General features: G+C 34.2%; 1 protein-coding gene across 1 annotated transcript; it reads left to right on the top strand.

Moving 5' to 3' along the window:
• The first annotated feature begins 2,298 nt into the window (after positions 1 to 2,298).
• Positions 2,299 to 15,592, top strand: LOC136801132 (LIM/homeobox protein Lhx5-like). Its single transcript, XM_067057753.1, has 5 exons — positions 2,299 to 2,609; positions 12,360 to 12,583; positions 13,221 to 13,499; positions 14,648 to 14,812; positions 15,076 to 15,592. Exons 1-5 carry the CDS (start codon positions 2,386 to 2,388, stop codon positions 15,432 to 15,434), a joined length of 1,251 nt encoding a protein of 416 aa, XP_066913854.1. The 5' UTR covers positions 2,299 to 2,385; the 3' UTR covers positions 15,435 to 15,592.
• Positions 15,593 to 18,950: the final 3,358 nt, after the last annotated feature.

Raw genomic sequence — 18,950 nt, forward strand, 5'->3', positions numbered from 1 at the left:
CTTAACAAGGTGATCAGATTTTGCTTTATGGAGGATTTGATGTTTTGTTTATAAAGCTGAGATTTTCAGCATTTTGTTGTTGTTGTGTTTGTGTTAACTGTAGTTTGTAGGGTTTGCATCGAATGTAGGGTAAAGAGGTTCTCAATATTTTGGGCAGAGACCCGGTAGGACTCTTTCATCCAGTGGGGATAAAATGACGGACTGAAACTTGATGAAGATTGATATTCCCATATTTTTTATGGCTGGGGATTTAGATTCTTTTGTTTTCAAGTCAGAAAATTCAGTGGGGATGGGAAAAATAGTAAATATTTTTCAGTGAGGATTGGTTAATTTGATCATCTTCATCTTGGGGATCAAAATTGGAGGATAACTTTCCACCGGGGACGATATTTTGGCCAATTTTTCCAGTGGAAAGGGGTCCCAGTGGGTCTGTGAGAAGGGGTGTTGGGATGCGATGAAAGTTCATTTTCAAATCAATTTCGAATCTCTACTTAGGCAATGCTTTTCCCAAATTGTTTTCATACTGAACTATCCTGTATCGTAGACCCGGTTGTTATAAATTGAAATCTCGATTATAGATTTTTGTATGTAATATAAAAAGGTTCAAACCGAAATCCATTATCAGCTTTGCGTTAAATGGAGTGTGTAGAATCTTTTGACAGAAAGATTACTCTTTTGGCAAATATTTGAATCTCCAAACTGCATCTACCATCTACCTACCTTACAAACACTCCCAATCTTAGCGAACCGGTGCTATTTTACCAAACCTGGGTAGATCGGAAAAACCACTAGTTGTTCGTGGATTGAAGCTTGAGCTTTATTGCATTGTTTACATATTCAGTAGAGAAAGTAAGTTATTATCCACCGGGTCTACGATACAACAATGCTCAAAATGAAACTCCCAGCTTGTATAATGCATTGCAGTTTCGGATATAAAACTAGATTCGAATTTCCTATTAGAGAATGATGAAATCATTAAACACCCCTGTATCTTTCATTTGTTGTGGTAGCAAACGACATTGTTTCAACGTTCATCTAACATTGTGTAGAGGTTATGGAGGTTACATGGACTTTGAAATAATGTACACAGAGTACAATGAAGTTATTGGTAAAATCTTGTTTTTGCCATATTGTTATCTCTGATTTTTGAATTTTTTTTGAACATTCAATGCTAATTGAATCTCAAGGTTTTTATTTTAGCCTTTTTTCTTCTGTAAAGCATTTATAGTAAGTTGTCCGAAAATCATATCTATATGCTTATCGATTTCCCGGACACAAAGTGTGAAAATAATCTCAAAAGAAGGACTTTTCTCATCACTTTGTCTTTTTCATTTGGTGTATAAATTTGTGATATGTGATCGAAATTATAAACGATTTTCGGACAAGATATCATTTTTTCTATGTGATTAGTCCGCTGTTCTTTGTTGTTCTTTGATTACCACAAACATTACAATCATAAATGTTCACCTTTTACCACTTTCAGTACATTGAAAAAAAAAATTTCACCCCTTAAAATTCCCTTTAAAAGAACATCACAAAAGATGAATTTCTTAAGAAGATATAAGCAAAATTTTAAGATTAAAATCTATTAGCCTTTCTTGTCTTCTTTTCTTCTGAACTTTTCACCCCTTTTTATGAAAATGATTATAGTTTATAATTTCTATTGTTTCTTGTGAACAAATATAATGCGTACCCTTATTTAAAAGGGGGGAAAGGGACCCCTAGGCCTGGATCTCAGATACCATCTCTAAGACTTGTAAGACAGAGGGGTGCTTCTCTTATCAAACAACGATACATCATTAAGAATCATAAGCGCTTGAGGCACTTATGGAATTTTATCTTCAAAACTGAAATATTTAATGTTATGAAGTTCAATCAAATTATTTTATACACAAAATTGTTCCAATGTTGTATAAATATTATATCCAAATTTTTTTCTTTCTTTTTATATTTCTCTAGCTTATATGGTACATAATTTTGAAACCGTCAAAAATTTTATTTGGAAACATTTGGTCGGAAGGTTTTGGCGTCGATTGGGAAAGACAAGAAACAAAAATGGTGTAGAGCTTTTTTGATAATGGTTGTTTGAATTTTTCTGGATCAAAAAGAACATTTTACTACGAAGAAAGTGAGTTAATTGGACCAGTTTTGACGATGATTTGACGTGGAAATTTACATGCATTATTGGCGAAACATCACTGGATCGGTTCTAATATTACCTTTTGATGATTTTACATTGGCGTTTGCCAAATAATTCGCCGATTGCTTGATTTAAACCGGTGTTTTTGTTCAAACCTACATAAGAAAGACATATTGATATTTTGGTGTTTTGGGAATAAATCCTAAAAAAAAAAAACTCTTTGAACCCAAAAACCAATCAACAAAATGGAGACAGCTATTATTCGAAATGACGAGGAAACAGAAATTTATACAATTGGAAAACATTCATGTTTTGGTTGCCAGCAAATCATTGGGGATCAATTCTTATCAAAAGTATTGGACAAAGTTTGGCATGATGACTGTATAAGATGCTGTGCTTGCCAACAATTACTGAAAGATAAATGCTTCTCAAGGGATTATAAACTATACTGCAAAGACGACTTTTATAGGTAAGAACTTATGTTTTTGGTTTTTGGTTAGTTACGCCCAATGACCTTTATATACCATTGACACAGTTATCCAATCCCAGCCAAGAAAAATCTTTGATCGGAGTTTTTTATAAGCTAAACCTTAATGACACCACTACTCAATACTTTGGTAAGAATGTTTCTAAACGGAACAAATTTCATTGAACTATAAATTGACTATAAATCTATATAGAGTCGTTTTCGTCACCAGATGTATAAATATTTTTTTCATGGAATAGATTCATGAATTTTTAGATAAAGTACCAAATAATTCAAATAATTGACCAAAAGTTCTTATCTGTCTAATTTGAAAAATGGGCAAATAATGTTTGTTGATAATGATGTATTTATCACATCTAATTGTTAAGGTAGATTTGCTTTATCATAAACTAGAAAAATTCTTTATGGGGGGATTTGTACTTTTACGGTGTGACGCGATGGGCCCTATTTTAGTACGGTATTACGGAATTTAACGAAAAAAGAGACGGAAAAACGGTATTTTAAAATCAGACGGTGACGGTATTTAGCCTTATCTTTTGTCATTATGCCGGTTTTGTAACCTCTACAAACCAGTGTGACGGTGTTATTATTATTTTCAATTTTCGGGATTCCATGATTCAGCAAAAAATTTGATGGGAAAATGGTATTTCGAACCCCTACACCCCCCCTTATGGTTTCATGATTCAAAGGGGTATTCCCTTTTATTACCAAATATCAACCGCTTGATGTTATTTAAATGTTTATAAACTTTTAACGGAAAAAACTATTACTATGGATGACATTTTCAACTGTATAAAGTTTGGCTGCTTATACCTGTTTATGCATGATTGCTAGCTATTATCTTTTTTAGATAGCTTTTAAAGTTTCTACGTAAACGGACCCCCGCCTTAAAAACTTAAAACTAAAACCGATTCTATCCATTTCCTTTTGTCGGTATTTAAAATCGGTTAGAACGTAAATCTAGAATTCAGACATAGTAGAGAGAAAAAAAAGTATCGTCTTGCGAAGATTTTTGAAGATTTCCTGTTCAAAGGAATTTGTTACTATGGCATAGACATCCTCTTTGGCTCACTGGTCTTGATTTTTTGTCTTTGATATGATGACATTGATTGATACTTTTTTCAGCGTTTTCTTGTTATGTCATTCTGTTTCCAATCTAAATGACCAATACAATGACGTAAGGTTTATTGTCTTTCATGATAAATATTTATCAAAAACTCGAAAGCTGAATGGAAGGGGTTGTATTCGAGTCTTACCAGGTCGAGTTCAGCGAGGTTATGTATTCGAACTTTTGAGAATGGCAGAGTGACTGAAGCTATTTGGAACAGCTAGCAGTTTTGACCCAACTGCCACAATATCCTGGACGGTAAAAGTGCTAATTTACTGTCGTCCTCAATCAATCAGGATCTAGGCAAATCAAAAGCTAACTACCCCATCACAGAAAAAACACAGATGCATAAACTTAATATTGAGAATCTGACGAATACAGATTTTCGACGTCGTCTAATCCTAGTAAAACTAGAATCCAGAAACATTTCGTGTTGATAGGTGTTTTTCTTTAGTTAAAAAAAAACCTAAATCTCAGTTTCCAAGTGAGATAGTTGCAAAAGTGCTCTCTTTAATTTTCGAATTCCTATCTTTACGTAGATACGGACGGAAAGAAGTCATTTACGTTTTAAAGACCTTCCGTTTACAGCTCTGTGTGTCCTAACCCGCTTTCTGTAGATAAACAAGATGACATAGTAGTTTTTCTGATGATGCATTCATGAAGAATCTTCATTAGTTGACAAATCTAGAGCCAGAGGACGGGGAAGAAACATTATTTGTATTGTGTGAAAAAACGGAACATTCCAGTCACTCTCTAGTTGATGTTATAAGTTCATTTCACACTCTCAAATTCGATTTTAAAGGGAAATCAGATTTTTATCGAATAAGGGTATCAAATAGTAGAGCATCGTTTATGAATGTTTCTTGTTGACGGTAACTTTCAATTATCAAATAATGGAGCGTAGCGAATAGTAAGCAACTCGAATAGCGTCGACTGTATGCTCTTCCCATTATTTACCGATAGACCATTTGAAAAAAATAGGATTTTACTTGACCCAAACTTCACAAGGCACAAAAATCTATGTCGGTGTGCAAAGGTGATATCCCTTCCCAGTTATTTGCTTATCAAATAATTTTTCACTGAACATTTCACCGTTACAATGCTTTATCTCTTGCGCAAAAAAATAACATTATTGAAAACCGATTATTACCTTTTACATTAAATTTATTTTTAGAAGGATTTCTTTCTTCGGTTATTTATGTAGATACAATATATTTTGAATGACTTTCCTGTTTGAAATTAGCGGTTAATTTAAGCACCATGTCTTCAAATTCATATTTATTCAAGGGCATTTAGTCATTAGTTCAAGGGTTGTACTTTAACCATATAATGGGACCCCTAATTTCCGGTCCCAAATTTCCGGCAGTTACTTATGCTGCCTCTTAAATAGTACTATTTTCACCAAAATGGGAATTTGACTCAACCATAGAGGAGGCAGTGGCGGAGTTAAGGTTTTGACGAAGAGTTCTGTTTTGTGAGAGCTAGAAAATTCGTCTGTTTCTTTGAAGACCTTTCCATCTTTGAGAAATTAGTTTAAGAGTTTTTTGAAAAATTTTTATTGAGATGTCCAGCAAAAACTCTCTGAAACGGTGAGATCAGTGCCCGATCAGAGATTGACTTATCTGAGAACTTAACCTAACTTTTATCAGTAAGGCAATCTGTTTATCATATGGACCTCTGTCATCCAAAAGGTTTGAAACAAGATTCTTTTAAAGTTGTCAGGCTTTGCTAAAGAAGTTTTGAATTTCAAGAGAAAAAAGTGACTTTAAATTTTCAAGCAGCTTGAAACATGAAAGACTGTTAAAATCTATAAGAAAATTTCTCCCAAAAAAAAGACAGAATAAAAGAATTTTGGACCAAAATATTTATACCAAATGTAATAAAAGGCTTTTGGTTTTATTTTGTTCATTCTTAAAAGAAAAGAGGCGAAAAGACCCTCAATTTTTTATGTAGCCATATGGCTAAGACTCTAAGTCGTCAGTTTTTCAAAATATTCTTTAAAGGTCTCAAGCTGTAAGTGTATTAAAATATTTCAAGGTCTCAAATTTTGGCTTCAATTTTAATTTTATGTTCCTTTTTTGCCCTTTTTTGCTTTTTAATTTCATACAGTTTCAGCCCATAATTTGATCTTACTAAGACTAAAAACTTAGCTTGTTTTCTCTCCTTAAACATTGCTTTGGTTACTTGACTAGCTAAGCCTTACTTCTTTTTATTAACCGAATTATCGTTTTATAACATAAACAAACTTCTAGACCCCAGTCCGTTTTTTTCAACAACAAACAACAACGTTTATTGGTTAATGTTAGTTTCCTGTTTAAAGTTTTAGCCTGTGGTCGTCTTGTGTAAAGAGTTTACATTTCTTTGGTTTTGCAGGCTAAAAGCAGTTGATTCTCTTCTCTCTGAGTCTGTTGTTTTTTTACAAGCCGTTCAATGAGGCTATGGACAGGTCACAAAGTGTCTAACACCAAAGACCAATAACAAACGTGGTAATCTCCTTTTAATCTTACGGACTATCCAAATCTAAAGCTCTTTTCCTATCCGCCTTCAAAACCGTGATAACCTTTAAGCCGAAACCTTTAGCGCTACAACTTGTCGTAAAATATAGGTTATGTTATGTATTTGTCTTTTTATTTCCTTTGAAAAGCCAGAATAGCCTGCCCTACATCGTTGTTTTTCAGATTTTGACCAGTGACGACCAAGACTTTTGTTTAAAATTTAGTATGATTCCTTTTTCATACCTACCGTAAGTTGGTCCAATGTCGACATGCCTCTTCTAATTCAGACACCCAGTTTTAAAGATAGGAATATTAGGAAGGTTGGAATCGCTGATTGAAACTTATTTTCTTTGCTTAGCAACCAGTTGAGGAGTCCAATAGTGATTCCGAACTTCAAAATCATACTAGTTGACTAGTTGACAAAACGTCAAAACGACGTTCATAAAACGTTAGATAAACAAATCGAAACAAAATACAGGGAAACAGTGGGTTCGACTGACAATTCCTGCATTAATAACACGCATGCGTAATTTGTCGTTCTTTTAGACCACAAGTAGTTATTTCCCGTGATAAAGGAAGAGAAATGAATCGCTAGGAGTGGAACAGGCACTTTCGGTCGGAGTTGTGGACGACAAAATATAAAATATGAAATTTGTCGTTCTTTTTGTCTATTTTTAGTAATGCAGGAATTGTAAGATAGAGCCTCTCAAATGTAGAGAAACAACCCACAAGAATCATGCCTCTATTTTAGTATGTTTTGACATAGAAATGTCTTTCTACAAAAAAGGTTGAGTCCCACCCTATTGATGGTATCAGGTCTTGTAAGAAAACCCTGATAAAATGTTTTAATAACAACATACTAACAAGATTTGTTACTGATAAATTGTATGCTATTACGTTCCTTAAGACTATAAGATAAGCATTTTGCTGTGATTTGCTCTCACCACCTATTATCTGTTTTTTACTCTTTAATGAAACTTTAAAAATACCAAATATTGTATTATGACATGTTGATAAAACTCTTGGTCTCGTGAATTTTGACCCTAAACTTGAAAAATAATTTACCATTTCCTATGATAGAAGATTTTTTTTAAATTTGAAAATATACTTTTTTAAACAGACGTTGTGTTTTAAGATCCGTATATCCCAATTTATCGTTGATCTGATTTGCACTGATTTTCCATTCGTTTTCATTTTTAAACCGTTTTACACCAACAAGCTTTAATTATGGTTTCATAGGAGACACCAGAATATCTTAATTAGATTCTCTTGTATATAGTAATAAGCTTGAGAAGAGGTACATATTAGAAATGCCTTTTAAAGGTCACCCAAAATTACTGCTCTTTATTAAAGCAGATGAAATGTCCTTTTTTTGACCACTTTATCCAGGGGAAAGTTCACTTAAACATCCTTTCTGGCTTGATAGTTTAAAATTGAGGGCTTTATGCCTCTAGGTCTCTTGATGGTGCTTACGACAACAATTTTGCAATCACACGGGACTTTTTAATTTCCTGGAATATTCGAGGAAATATAATTTTAATTTTCAAGGCTTGTTACAGCCTCATTCTGCTCAAGAGAATAATAAACATTGGAACTGAAACACTCTCGACAAATTGATCAACCATCCAGAAAAGGAAATCAACTTTATTAACACAATCCACTTGTCCAAATCCTATTTGATACGAGATTGTAACGAAACGTCAAAAAAAAGTTAACCTAATTTTAAGGGCTTAATCGTTAATCTTTTTGTCGTTCGAATTTTCTTTTCGCAAATGAAATTGATCCAAACCGATTTCGGAATAAATAATCAAAATCGGTTTAACTTTCTTCCTTTTTCTTAATTTTAAAGGAAAATAGATTTATGATATTGTCTGTCTGATCCTTCTAAAGATTTCGTTTAATTTGGAGATTTTTAGCTTTTGCTTTTTCATCTCTCAGAATCAGAATATCGAGGATTGTTATTTGTAACAATATCTCAAAACCTATGCAGAAAATTTCGGCGATTTCTACCCATCCTCGTGGCGTGAAGAAATTTTGTAAGGACATTTTTGTCACTCAAAAGACCTTATAAATTTACCTCTTACTAAAACTCCAAAATGGTGAAATTTCAGCTCTTCTTAAAATTGACCTTGCTAATTCGATTCTTTCAAACAGCAATTTTCTTATCACGTGCATAATATTACATTTTCCCTATCTTTCTTTCGACATTACAATATTTTTTCACTTTGATGTGTATGTCTACAGTTTCCGATATTAATTGGACGGGGTATGTGCAATTACCTCTCAAACATAATTGCTTTATTGTCAGTTCGTATACACTTCTGGCATTTCTTCAAATTGCTTTGCATCTCTTTTATTTGAAGACCGAGTTAGCACATAACGTCGTTCCAGCGTTCATCAAATGTTTTGATGGCTCTATGTACGTTAGACGAACGTTTCTAGAACGTCTTATGTGAACTCGAGAGGCCTGTTATACATTCTTGGCTTACTTGGGTTACTGAGAAATGCAAAATCAAAATTTATTTCGACACTTTGTTTCGACACAAAAAAATATTATAAGCATTATAAGCCTATTTCATTGGGTTCGTGCATCTGGTACATGCTACTTTATATTCCATTTGCAAGGGGAAAATATACGAATCCTTTGAAATAAACTCATTAACTCTTTGTGACCTGTCAAAAGGCCTTGGTACCCTTTAAATATATGCCCAGTTTTGCCACAACATTGTTATAACGTTCAAATAACGTTATGTTGACGTACAGTAATGGATGTTAAATGGTTATTTTGAATTTCTCATGCCAGTTCTTGATAGGTTCATTCTAAGATACATCTCGTGTTCGATTTGCCATTTTGACTTCCAAGCCAAAGAGAAAATATTCAGGAAGAAGAAAAATTATCTGTTTCCAGTTTGAAATTAAAAACATTGGCAAAAATCTTTGACCGATAATGTAATGCGGTTTTTCGAATCCGTTACATTTTCGTATAATGATTCCTTGTTTATGTAATCCAATTGCAATTGCCAAAAAAATCATCATCACTTTTGCAATGATACTTTTTGGCAATTACTTTAAAAACAGATTTTTACGCTTTTCTAATAAATTCTCATGGACTTGCTAGCTGGCAGATTTTCAAATTTATTTTTTTCAATTTCATTTTTCTTCTACTAGATGAAATCTATCCTGCTTCACACGACATTATTCCAAAGCTTATAAAATTATACATTATAGAAAAGAGTCACAGACTACCTTATTTTATAGATGTCATTTCGGTATTTTCTGCCAGCTAAAGGGCCCTAAAGTAGATATTGGACTTTCGATAATTCGAACTAATTCTCATTTTCAGTCAAGAGGCAACCCTCGTATAGTTCTCTTTAAAATTCGAATCTCCCTTAACTCTGAGTATAATATGGTACTGTATTAAGTGTTTCAATCTATTTTGTGTGCGATTCCATTTTGATGATGTTATGATAGAATATTCAAATTGACCTTGGGGAAATTTGAACACTGGTTTCACAAAAAATCACTTGTTTACAGGGAGGGTGATACTGTGACTCTTTTCTATAACCCTGCACCAAAGAAAAAAGTTTTTTGGTCTACACAGTAAGGGTTATGGGCTCACTCTACTGTTTCGAACAACAGCGTTTATGTGTAAGCATTTTCTAAATTCCAAAATTCCTTTCCATAAATATTTTTATTTGGAAAAAGATGTATAATGGTAGTGAGAAAGATAAAAAGGTTGAATGAGAATGAAAAAATCACAACATTTTTTGTTGTAGTGAAACAACCTGAAACTCAACAACCCGATAAAAGAACAGTGTTAAACAGTGTTGCCCGGTTAATCCGTTTAAAAAAGCCAGCAGTCAGTGACTGTTTCCATTTTACTGTATTGTGTTCCATTTCGGGTCAATCATGCTAAGATAGTTGAGATAGACAACAATCTCTATCCCTCTTTTCTTTCTATTTTGTTTTATTGTCTTAAAAAAATCAAAGCGCTATTTAAAAAAATAGAAATTGTGTCCATTTTTATAATTAGTGAATAAAAAGGACAAATTATTTCAAGAATAGAGTGATGTGTATCTACCGCTGTGTCCTTTAGTAAAGCTCTCAGTAACATAACTGAATCAACTGTTCTTATTCCCCCCTTAAACCCCTATCAAGCCGAGCACCTTTTCTGTCGCGTTAACAGAGTGACTTATATTTCTTTTCTCTTTTTATTTTTGTTAAACTTTTTCCTTCCACCTTTGCAAGCCATATTCCTGAGGCATATTTTGTTGTTTTTCGTTTTAAAAACCTTTTGTATTGCAACTTTATTTGAATGTCACACAAAATAAAATTCCGATTCGCCGATGCGGATCTAGGTAGAAAGTCCCACGTGACATACCATCCATGAAGGGCAAATTGGGCCATTCCAGTAAGTCCGGAATTTCCGTAACAAATTTACAAAATACCTATCAAAACCGTGGAATTCCGTTACTGTAACCTAAAAAAATCATGGAATTCCAATACTTTAATGCAAAATTAAGTAAAATTCATGGAATTCCGATACTTTCGAAAGTTTGCATGGAATTCCGTGCCAAAATTTATTTCAAAAATTGATATCATCCATTAGGGGGTAATGTTTTTTTCCTGGAATGGCCCATTCCAAGGGGTCTGAGAGGGAGACTCAGTTACATAGCAATCTAACTGTCGACCTTTTAAAACGACCCAAGATCTTTTAAATTAACTTAATTGGCGATGTCCACTTTATTGCTTGTGGCTTTCAAGAAAAGTGAATGGAACATTGGGCTTGTCATGATCAATAGCCTTTGAATTTCACACTAAGACAGTCAAAAAATCTGATACAAAATGAACCACAAATTCCAGATTATTTTTAAGATAAACTCATGCTGAAATCTAGACAATGTTAAAGTCTATTCACGATAAGTGTGCACTCTTTTTTCATTTGCCTATAACTTTTGAAGGAATTATTCAATCTTTATAAATTTGGTATCATTGGAAAGATATTAGTGAGTGGAACAATTTGAAATAAAAAAATTTTTAAAAAAATTCTAAAAATGAAGATGAAAATGAAGAAGAAAAAAATGAAGATCTTGTAGAAAAGTGCTATAACTATCATTTTCACTGAAGTGAATCCTTAATCATCGAACGTCATCACTGTGAAAAAAATTCTCTAAAATAATCATTCAGTCAAAAGATATCAAAACAAAGTTATAAGCTGATTGAAGTCTAAAAAACGCTGTTTTCTGCTGCAGTTTTTTGCTGTTTTTTGGGGTCAATCACTTATGAACTTTGTATCATAACTTTATATTGAATAAATATTTTAATAAAATTTCTTCACAGTGATTATCTCCTAAAATCAAAGAATCTCTCCAGTGAAAATGAAAGTTATGGCACTCTTCTACAAGATCTTCATTTTTTTCTTCTTCATTTTCATCTTCATTTTTAGAATTTTTTTAAAAATTTTTTTATTTCAAATTGTTCCACTCACTAATATCTTTCCAATGATACCAAATTTATAAAGATTGAAGAATTCCTTCAAAAGTTATAGGCAAATGAAAAAAGAGTGCACACTTATCGTGAATAGACTTTAGATTCTAATATTATTTGAGAAATAAGCTTCGATCGAAAGGAAATTTCGCTTTGTTTTCGGAGCAGTCGAACAATCGATATCGAACCGTCGATATTATTTGCCGTAAACTCTAAGTTTACCAGTGCCGTAGGAAGCATTTTGATATTGAGGGGCTGCAAGTTTAGGGACACCGCGACGGCCAAACATTGTTTGGCCCGGGGGGGGGGATTATTTGATAAATTAGGCCTCTAAATTGCTGGAAAATACACTATAAGACCATATTTGAAAAAAATTATTGGGGCACACCCCCGGGTTGCTACGGTGCTAATAGTATACATAATCTCCCGTCTTTACTCTCACAGTATATTGTCGAAGAAAACATCTTGTACCTAAAACACATGTTTTAAAGAAAATCGAAAATGTCCAGACCATCCTTCAGCTTTTACAGTCCTTAAGTTTTTTCTTTTACATTTTGACACTTTGGAGACTGATTAACATATAAAAGTTTTGTACATGGTTTTTATATCCAAATCTTAATCTTTTTGTGTATCTTTCCATAGGACTTTTGGCGTCAAATGTGCCGGATGTGAAGACAGTATTTATCCAAGCGATTTGGTACGCAGGATAGCTAACCGTATCTTTCACCTGTCTTGTTTGAAATGTGACCAATGTAAACTGGAAGCTAGCACTGGTGACCAGATTTATCTGCTTGATGATGGACGGTTTCTATGTGCTAAAGATTACGAAGTAATGGCATCTGCCGACGAAGCAAAACTTAACGAAGGTATTTTAAAAGGATATCATTTATTCTCTTACCATTTACTTACGCATCAATTTGAAAACAAAAATAAACAAAAATAATAATAAATAATCCTTAAAAGATGCTTCATTTCGCGCCGAGTGAGCACAAATTTTGAGAATATTGTCTATATTGCTTTGTCAGCATAAGAGGTACACCTCCTTTCTTTCCTGTTAAAAGATTATATCGTTAAAGTTTACGTTGTAAACTATCATTCTTATCGAAGAAAATTGTCCAGTTTCCAGAGCTTACTTTTTTATTTGCGAGATTTGCTTAGACATTGTGTTTTAACAGTCGTGAATAGACCTGAAGGAGGGCTCAACTTTTAAGATTACTTGACTTTTTATCGCCAAAATTCCTGAGCAGGGAATCTTAACACTCTAAAACTTTAGTTCATCATTCATTCAATAGGGTTTTTGCCGGCACTACTTTAGACCTCAGCTATTACCAAAAGTGATTGTTAAAACTACTGAAGGACTCTATTGCTTATTTTTAATCTGTGTGCCTCTTGTTTAAAGAAGTAGATCAATGAAAAAGTAAACATGTTACCACAAACATGGTCTTACTTTACTGTAATCACTTTGTGGGTATCGATAATCAAGAAAATTCTTTCTTTTTTTAGAACGACCATCTCCCGTCTCAATGGGACAAAATTTCGATCTCCAAGACAAATTACCACAAACACCTACCGGTCTCAGTAATAAAGATACAATCATTGGTAACCATGGAAACAAAACGGAAAACCATGATGGCGGCCCTAGTGACGACGATGATGACGCCAATAGGAGACGTGGACCTCGAACCACAATTAAAGCCAAACAATTAGAAGTCTTGAAAGCGGCTTTTTTGGCTACACCGAAACCATCACGTCATATAAGGGAAAAACTTGCCGCTGATACAGGTTGGTATTTAATTTGAACATTTTTCTGGTTTTGTCAACCACGTTTTAATTGACTTTAGCCTTCTCTTGAAAAAAGATCTCATTGTCAATAAAATGTAATGAGCAGGTTACCTTTTGTCGAAAAAAACGGATTCTTTTTACCAGTAATTGGAATCCAACCACGTCCCCGTGTATTCCAGGCTTTATTTACGTTACTGATTGGCGCCAGAGAATAAATTATCTAGCGTTATCAATAAGCCTCAAAAAACTGATAATACGCAGGGAACAAGATCGATTAGAATCCAATTCTTATGCTAAAAGAATTTTTAATGGGCATGACAAAACATCAGCTCTTCTTCCAAAACTGCATGTACAGAGCTCCAGTCTGCTAGATTGCAATGGTAGTAACTCGCTGAAATCGTTGCTTTAACGTTCTCAGACTACATACGACTGTCAAATTATCTTGTTTGAGATAGAATGCAACATTTTTAAGCCGAAGACCGGAGAGAAATTTTTAACCATGAGATTTGCGCTGTATTTTGAATGAAAATTCGAATCTACAATCAGTACCAAAATACTTGGCACAAAAGGGAAATTCCCCACGAAATTTTATAACCACAAACAACTTGGAGGCGCTCTAAATTAGGTTGGAAGGGTAGAGTTTTAACGCTACTTGGGACCTTAGGATTTGAGATCCAAAAGTTCAATAGATGGTCCAGTAGGGCTTGAAATATAGCCTAGAAACCAATAAATCCCTCCCAGATCGAAATAATCGATGAAATCAAGTTGAAGGCCCGAAATTGACATTCTCTCTCGAACTTCAATTTTGAAAAATGGTAAAATAGCCAAAACTGCCAATATGTTATGGCACTGATTGTAGCTCTTTCTTCGTTTTCACACTTTACATTTTCGAAGTAAATGGTCCTTCTAAACAAGCATTTGTATGAAAAACACACGGGCTGCGTAATTTATGTTTCGATTTTGGAAATAAGTGGCTTTAAGTCCTACATAGGAGATTCAACTCTATAGCCTTCAGCTAGTTGATATTGATTAGCCTCGAGCTAAGTACGTATTGTACTATTATACATCAAATATAAATAAAAGAAACATAAACATAAACATACTGGTTGAATAGCTGTATTACAATTTTCTAATTTGAAATCTTACAGGGTTGACAATGCGAGTTATCCAGGTGTGGTTTCAGAACCGTCGTTCAAAAGAACGACGCGTCAAACAGCTGTCGGTACACGATGCGTCAAGACGTAATTTTCGTAAAGGGAGCATGGAAAAAGAAAGAACACCAGTCGATATGAATTATCCTTTCTTTCAAAGTCGTAAGTTGAATTTCGATCCGGTGCACGGTATTTTCTCAACGTTCTTTTAACGTTTTGTGGACATCCTAGGTGTTAGACCTAATTTAGACCGTCGATTTCCTACACTTCAAAATTGTAGAAAAATGAAGTGGTAAAGGAGAAACTTTGACAGTTTTAAATGTTTGCTTGAAAATGATCGAAAGAAGTTCAAATTTGAAAGAGTTGATCGAACTTTTTATTTCACCAATTTGTAAAAATTAATATTTTCCCTTTTTCTTTTACAGCAAGCTCATCCAATGGCATGGAAGACTTTCAACAACAACAGCAACGTAATTTCAATTTCGATGTTTACCAACAGGCTGCCGGCGCCGCTGAAAACGTACCGCAAAACGCTGGACCGGGGGCTGCAAACTCTTTACCTTTCCCTCTCCCTAATGACGATAATATGGGACAACAAGATAACACTGACAAAACAAAATATAATGGAGATAACACACCACCAGGTGATTATCAAATGTTAGAAAATTTTAACGGACAGGTACCCCTTCCTCCCGGTGGTGCTCAAAACCAAGTCCCGGTAACTTCTGGTTTTAATGGATTTCCGAATTTTTCGGTACCCCCGAATTCGATGCCGAATTTTTAACGTAAGGGTTGTGGATTTGATATTGGACGAGGTTGGTTCTTTGTGTTCTGTTGTGCAGCTTTTGGATCAAGTGTAGTTGGTGCTTTTGAAAATCATGTTGCCGTGTGTTTGGTATCTTAACTTTTACCATTTTACCATATTATCCAACTCGTGCGCATGTTACCTTATAATGTATGAGGCTTGGTGAGAATAGTGCCTTAATACAAACACTATCCGAGATTTGTTTACATGACATGTATTTCCCAAGAAGCTTACTAAATTGCATTTAAATCAATGTAACATGATAAAATGTTTTGTGCCTGAAAGACTTGCCGAAAATCTGGACGAAAAGGGACTATGTAAAAATGCGAAATCGTGCTTGAGAGTACTGGACTCTTAGTTATAATAAAAGATTAGTAATTAATTCACTCTCACATGACATTGTAAATTTAATCAGAAGACTGACAAAAAGTTTATCGATATATATTGTAAAATGGTGGGATTTTTAACCAATGAAAATTATAAAAGAAGTAAGTCTTGGATGTATGTAAAGTTAAGTACGTATTAGTTATGGATTGAAACTTTATTACCGTACTTGCGGCTAACTATTCAAAAGTCATCTCTCAACAATCAAATGCTTCTCTGAGCACTGATTGGTTTATTTGGCTCAATTACATCATAGCCCTAATTATGGTAACTTTTGCTGAGAATTCTTCAGGATCTCCTAAACTTCATTTAACTTCAACCCTATACACCTTTTCAACCGTAGCCGCCAATTGCCACTTGGGCATTTATTGTCCATTTTACCACCCTAAAACTGTTCCAGTCTTTCTTTCGCACCTTTAGACAATATAAAAAGGTGTAAAAAAAGATTGGATCGAGTTTAGGGGGGTTATTGAACAATAAAGTGGCACGCGCCTGACTGTGCAACTGCGGTTGAAAAGGTGAATTAGCCTCATAAACTAAACTCGGAAATCAAGTATTTAATCAAGTTAATGGGTTTTTTTCTAGTTTGTCGATCTATATTCACCCTAATGTCTCATTCTTTCGTTAGAGGCTATAGGTGTCGAAAAGGCCAAAAGATAGGCGGAGGTCAATTGAAACATATCGAAAGTAATTGATATAAGTTTGTTCGAATTCTCTTATTCATGACAGTACTGAGGTTTAAGCATATCAGGATAATCACGAAAACGGACAAAAAATGTAATAGGCTAGTGAAAATACGAAATTTGATTGGTTGAAACTCACTAGCCTGTTAAATATTCGTTGGTCGTCGTGATTTTACCGAATTACTTAACTTATCACTAATATCTTCTTATGGAAACACCCGAAGAAGCTAAACTGTTTTCCTCAAATGTAGAGTTGTATAATTAACACTAATGAAAAACGCCCGGTGCCTTTGGAATGGTTTCCGTTTAAAAATCAACATCATATAATGATTTGGTCCGAGTAATTCAAGATGAAGTACCTATCGTAAGCAGCCAAAAATAGCGCAATTTATCAATGTTTGTTGCTGAAAATGGCAAAGTCTGAAGTTTTTCGGGTGTTTCTGATAGGAGAGTGACGTTATCTCGTGAACTAACTCAATTGAAAAAGATTGGGTACTAATTGGGTCCTCGTTATGCTTAACATTTGGAATTTAAATTTCTGATTAGCATTATTATGTATTTAAGGAATCATCTGTGCATTGAACTTTAAGATAAAGACTAGAATGGGCGTCTACTTATACTTTCAGTGCGGTCGTTAACATTTAAAAATCTTCATAGCTCTACCTACCATTTTGATTATCTTTTGAGTATTATTTTTTCCATTTTTCTCTTCTTTGTTTTTCTGACCTCAGACATAGCGTAGAAAAGAAGGGTATGAGTCTTTATTTTTTGCATTTTTTTTGTCGTAAGAATCATTCATCTCTCATGCACAAATTTTTCACCCCTCCTGCCTACGCTACCGTCAGCCGACAGGTAGAGATATCCGATGAAAATGCCCATTCCAGTCTTTATATTAGAGTTCGATCATTCTGTTCTGTGTGTTGTTGTTTTTAATTTTTATTTGTAAATATTCATCGTATGTCTTAAGTACCTTTACTGCTTGTAAATATTTAGTCAATTTCCTTTTTTTTATAAAGTTAGAGTGCTCAAGATCTGCTTAAATCAAAACTGCGTATTCTTTACTCATTCTCATACAGTTGATGCTCTCTAATTCGATACGCTCCCTTATTCGATTATTCAATACCAACAAAAAGTTCTCTCTAAACGACGACACTCTACATTAGATTCGAAAGTCTCGAAAAACTGGGAGTACAATTTTATTCATGTAAAGTATCCCTTTTCACGGCTAACTTTCCATATTTTTTTTACCGAATTGCCATTTTATGGAGAATAATCTTTAAGCGCCGTTTTATCAAGCTTTGGAAGATCTAAACCCGCTTTCTTTCAAACATATCATGTCTTTACAGCGACTAAGTTATTGACCTAACATTAACCTGACGTATCCATTGGGGAAATTGTCTGTCGGGCGAAAGTCCACTGGGGATGTCTTTAGGGAATTTTTCTGTCTTTGAATGGCCTTACCGCAATAAAAATCCGTCGGGAAAAGGACCGGTTAACCAGCATCGGTAGTCGCTTTTTCACCAATTACCGACAATCGGACGATACCGGAATATTTGAAATCCTTAGTTCCCCAGTGATGGCAAACAGTCAAACCTATAAACGGTTCAAACTTATTCACTTTACATCAATATGCTAACAGAATAAACGCTCAAGATGTATTAAACAAAATCCATATAGTTTCCGACGGATAGCGCACGCACTTTCAACTTTTGTTGGATGCGGAGTTAATTAAATAGGATAGATTTGAGTCATTACTTTTTGAAATAGCTTTGTACTGATTAGTATATGGCTTTGATTTCTCAGCTCTCGCTAATTACATGTTAAATAGCTATTATCAATGTACTCAATAGTTTTGACTAATACCTTTTAGAGTATACATTCCCCTTTATCAAAACCCTTTTTTTATGATACTAAAGAAAATGGCTTAATCAAATTATTTATCAGATTTTCAGAGCGTAGGAACAATCTTTGATCTACAATTTAAGAATGTGAAGGGAAGGTGTAGTATGACTAAAAGAGTATATGTCAGATTGGTTTATTTGTGTTGGTTCTATGTAAATAAGGAGTATATTTAGTCACCGAACAGTAAGATCCTAGACGTGCTCACGTAGAATGAAAATTTGTTCGAGTTAAAGAAAACTCAAGTAATAGAGGGACGTTTGTGAGCAAATTCACTTTACAAGAAATCTACGGTGATCCCTAAGGCTCGTGGTGCACTTTCAGTTCTGATACACTTCTAGTTCATAAATTCTATAAGTGTGTCTTGTCAGCCTTAGGATCCACCGTAGAAATCAAGCATAAATATTCAGCTATCGAGATGAACAGTGAAACCTAACTTACGACACACAGGGAATTACTTATAGGAAACTCGAGTAGTAGAGGCAAGTTTATTAGTAAAGCTAGCTGGTGAATTGACAAGTAATCAAGC

The sequence above is a fragment of the Clytia hemisphaerica genome, unplaced genomic scaffold (genome assembly GCF_902728285.1).
Source record: "Clytia hemisphaerica strain Z4C2 unplaced genomic scaffold, Clytia hemisphaerica genome assembly, whole genome shotgun sequence".
Classification (NCBI taxonomy): Eukaryota; Metazoa; Cnidaria; class Hydrozoa; order Leptothecata; family Clytiidae; genus Clytia; species Clytia hemisphaerica.

Coding starts and splice junctions, on each gene's coding strand:
- LOC136801132 (XM_067057753.1), top strand. CDS start 2,386: ATGGAGACAGCTATTATTCGAAATGACGAGGAAACAGAAATTTATACA. Junction 13,500..14,647: donor AAAACTTGCCGCTGATACAG/GTTGGTATTTAA, acceptor GAAATCTTACAG/GGTTGACAATGCGAGTTATC. Junction 14,813..15,075: donor TTATCCTTTCTTTCAAAGTC/GTAAGTTGAATT, acceptor TTTCTTTTACAG/CAAGCTCATCCAATGGCATG.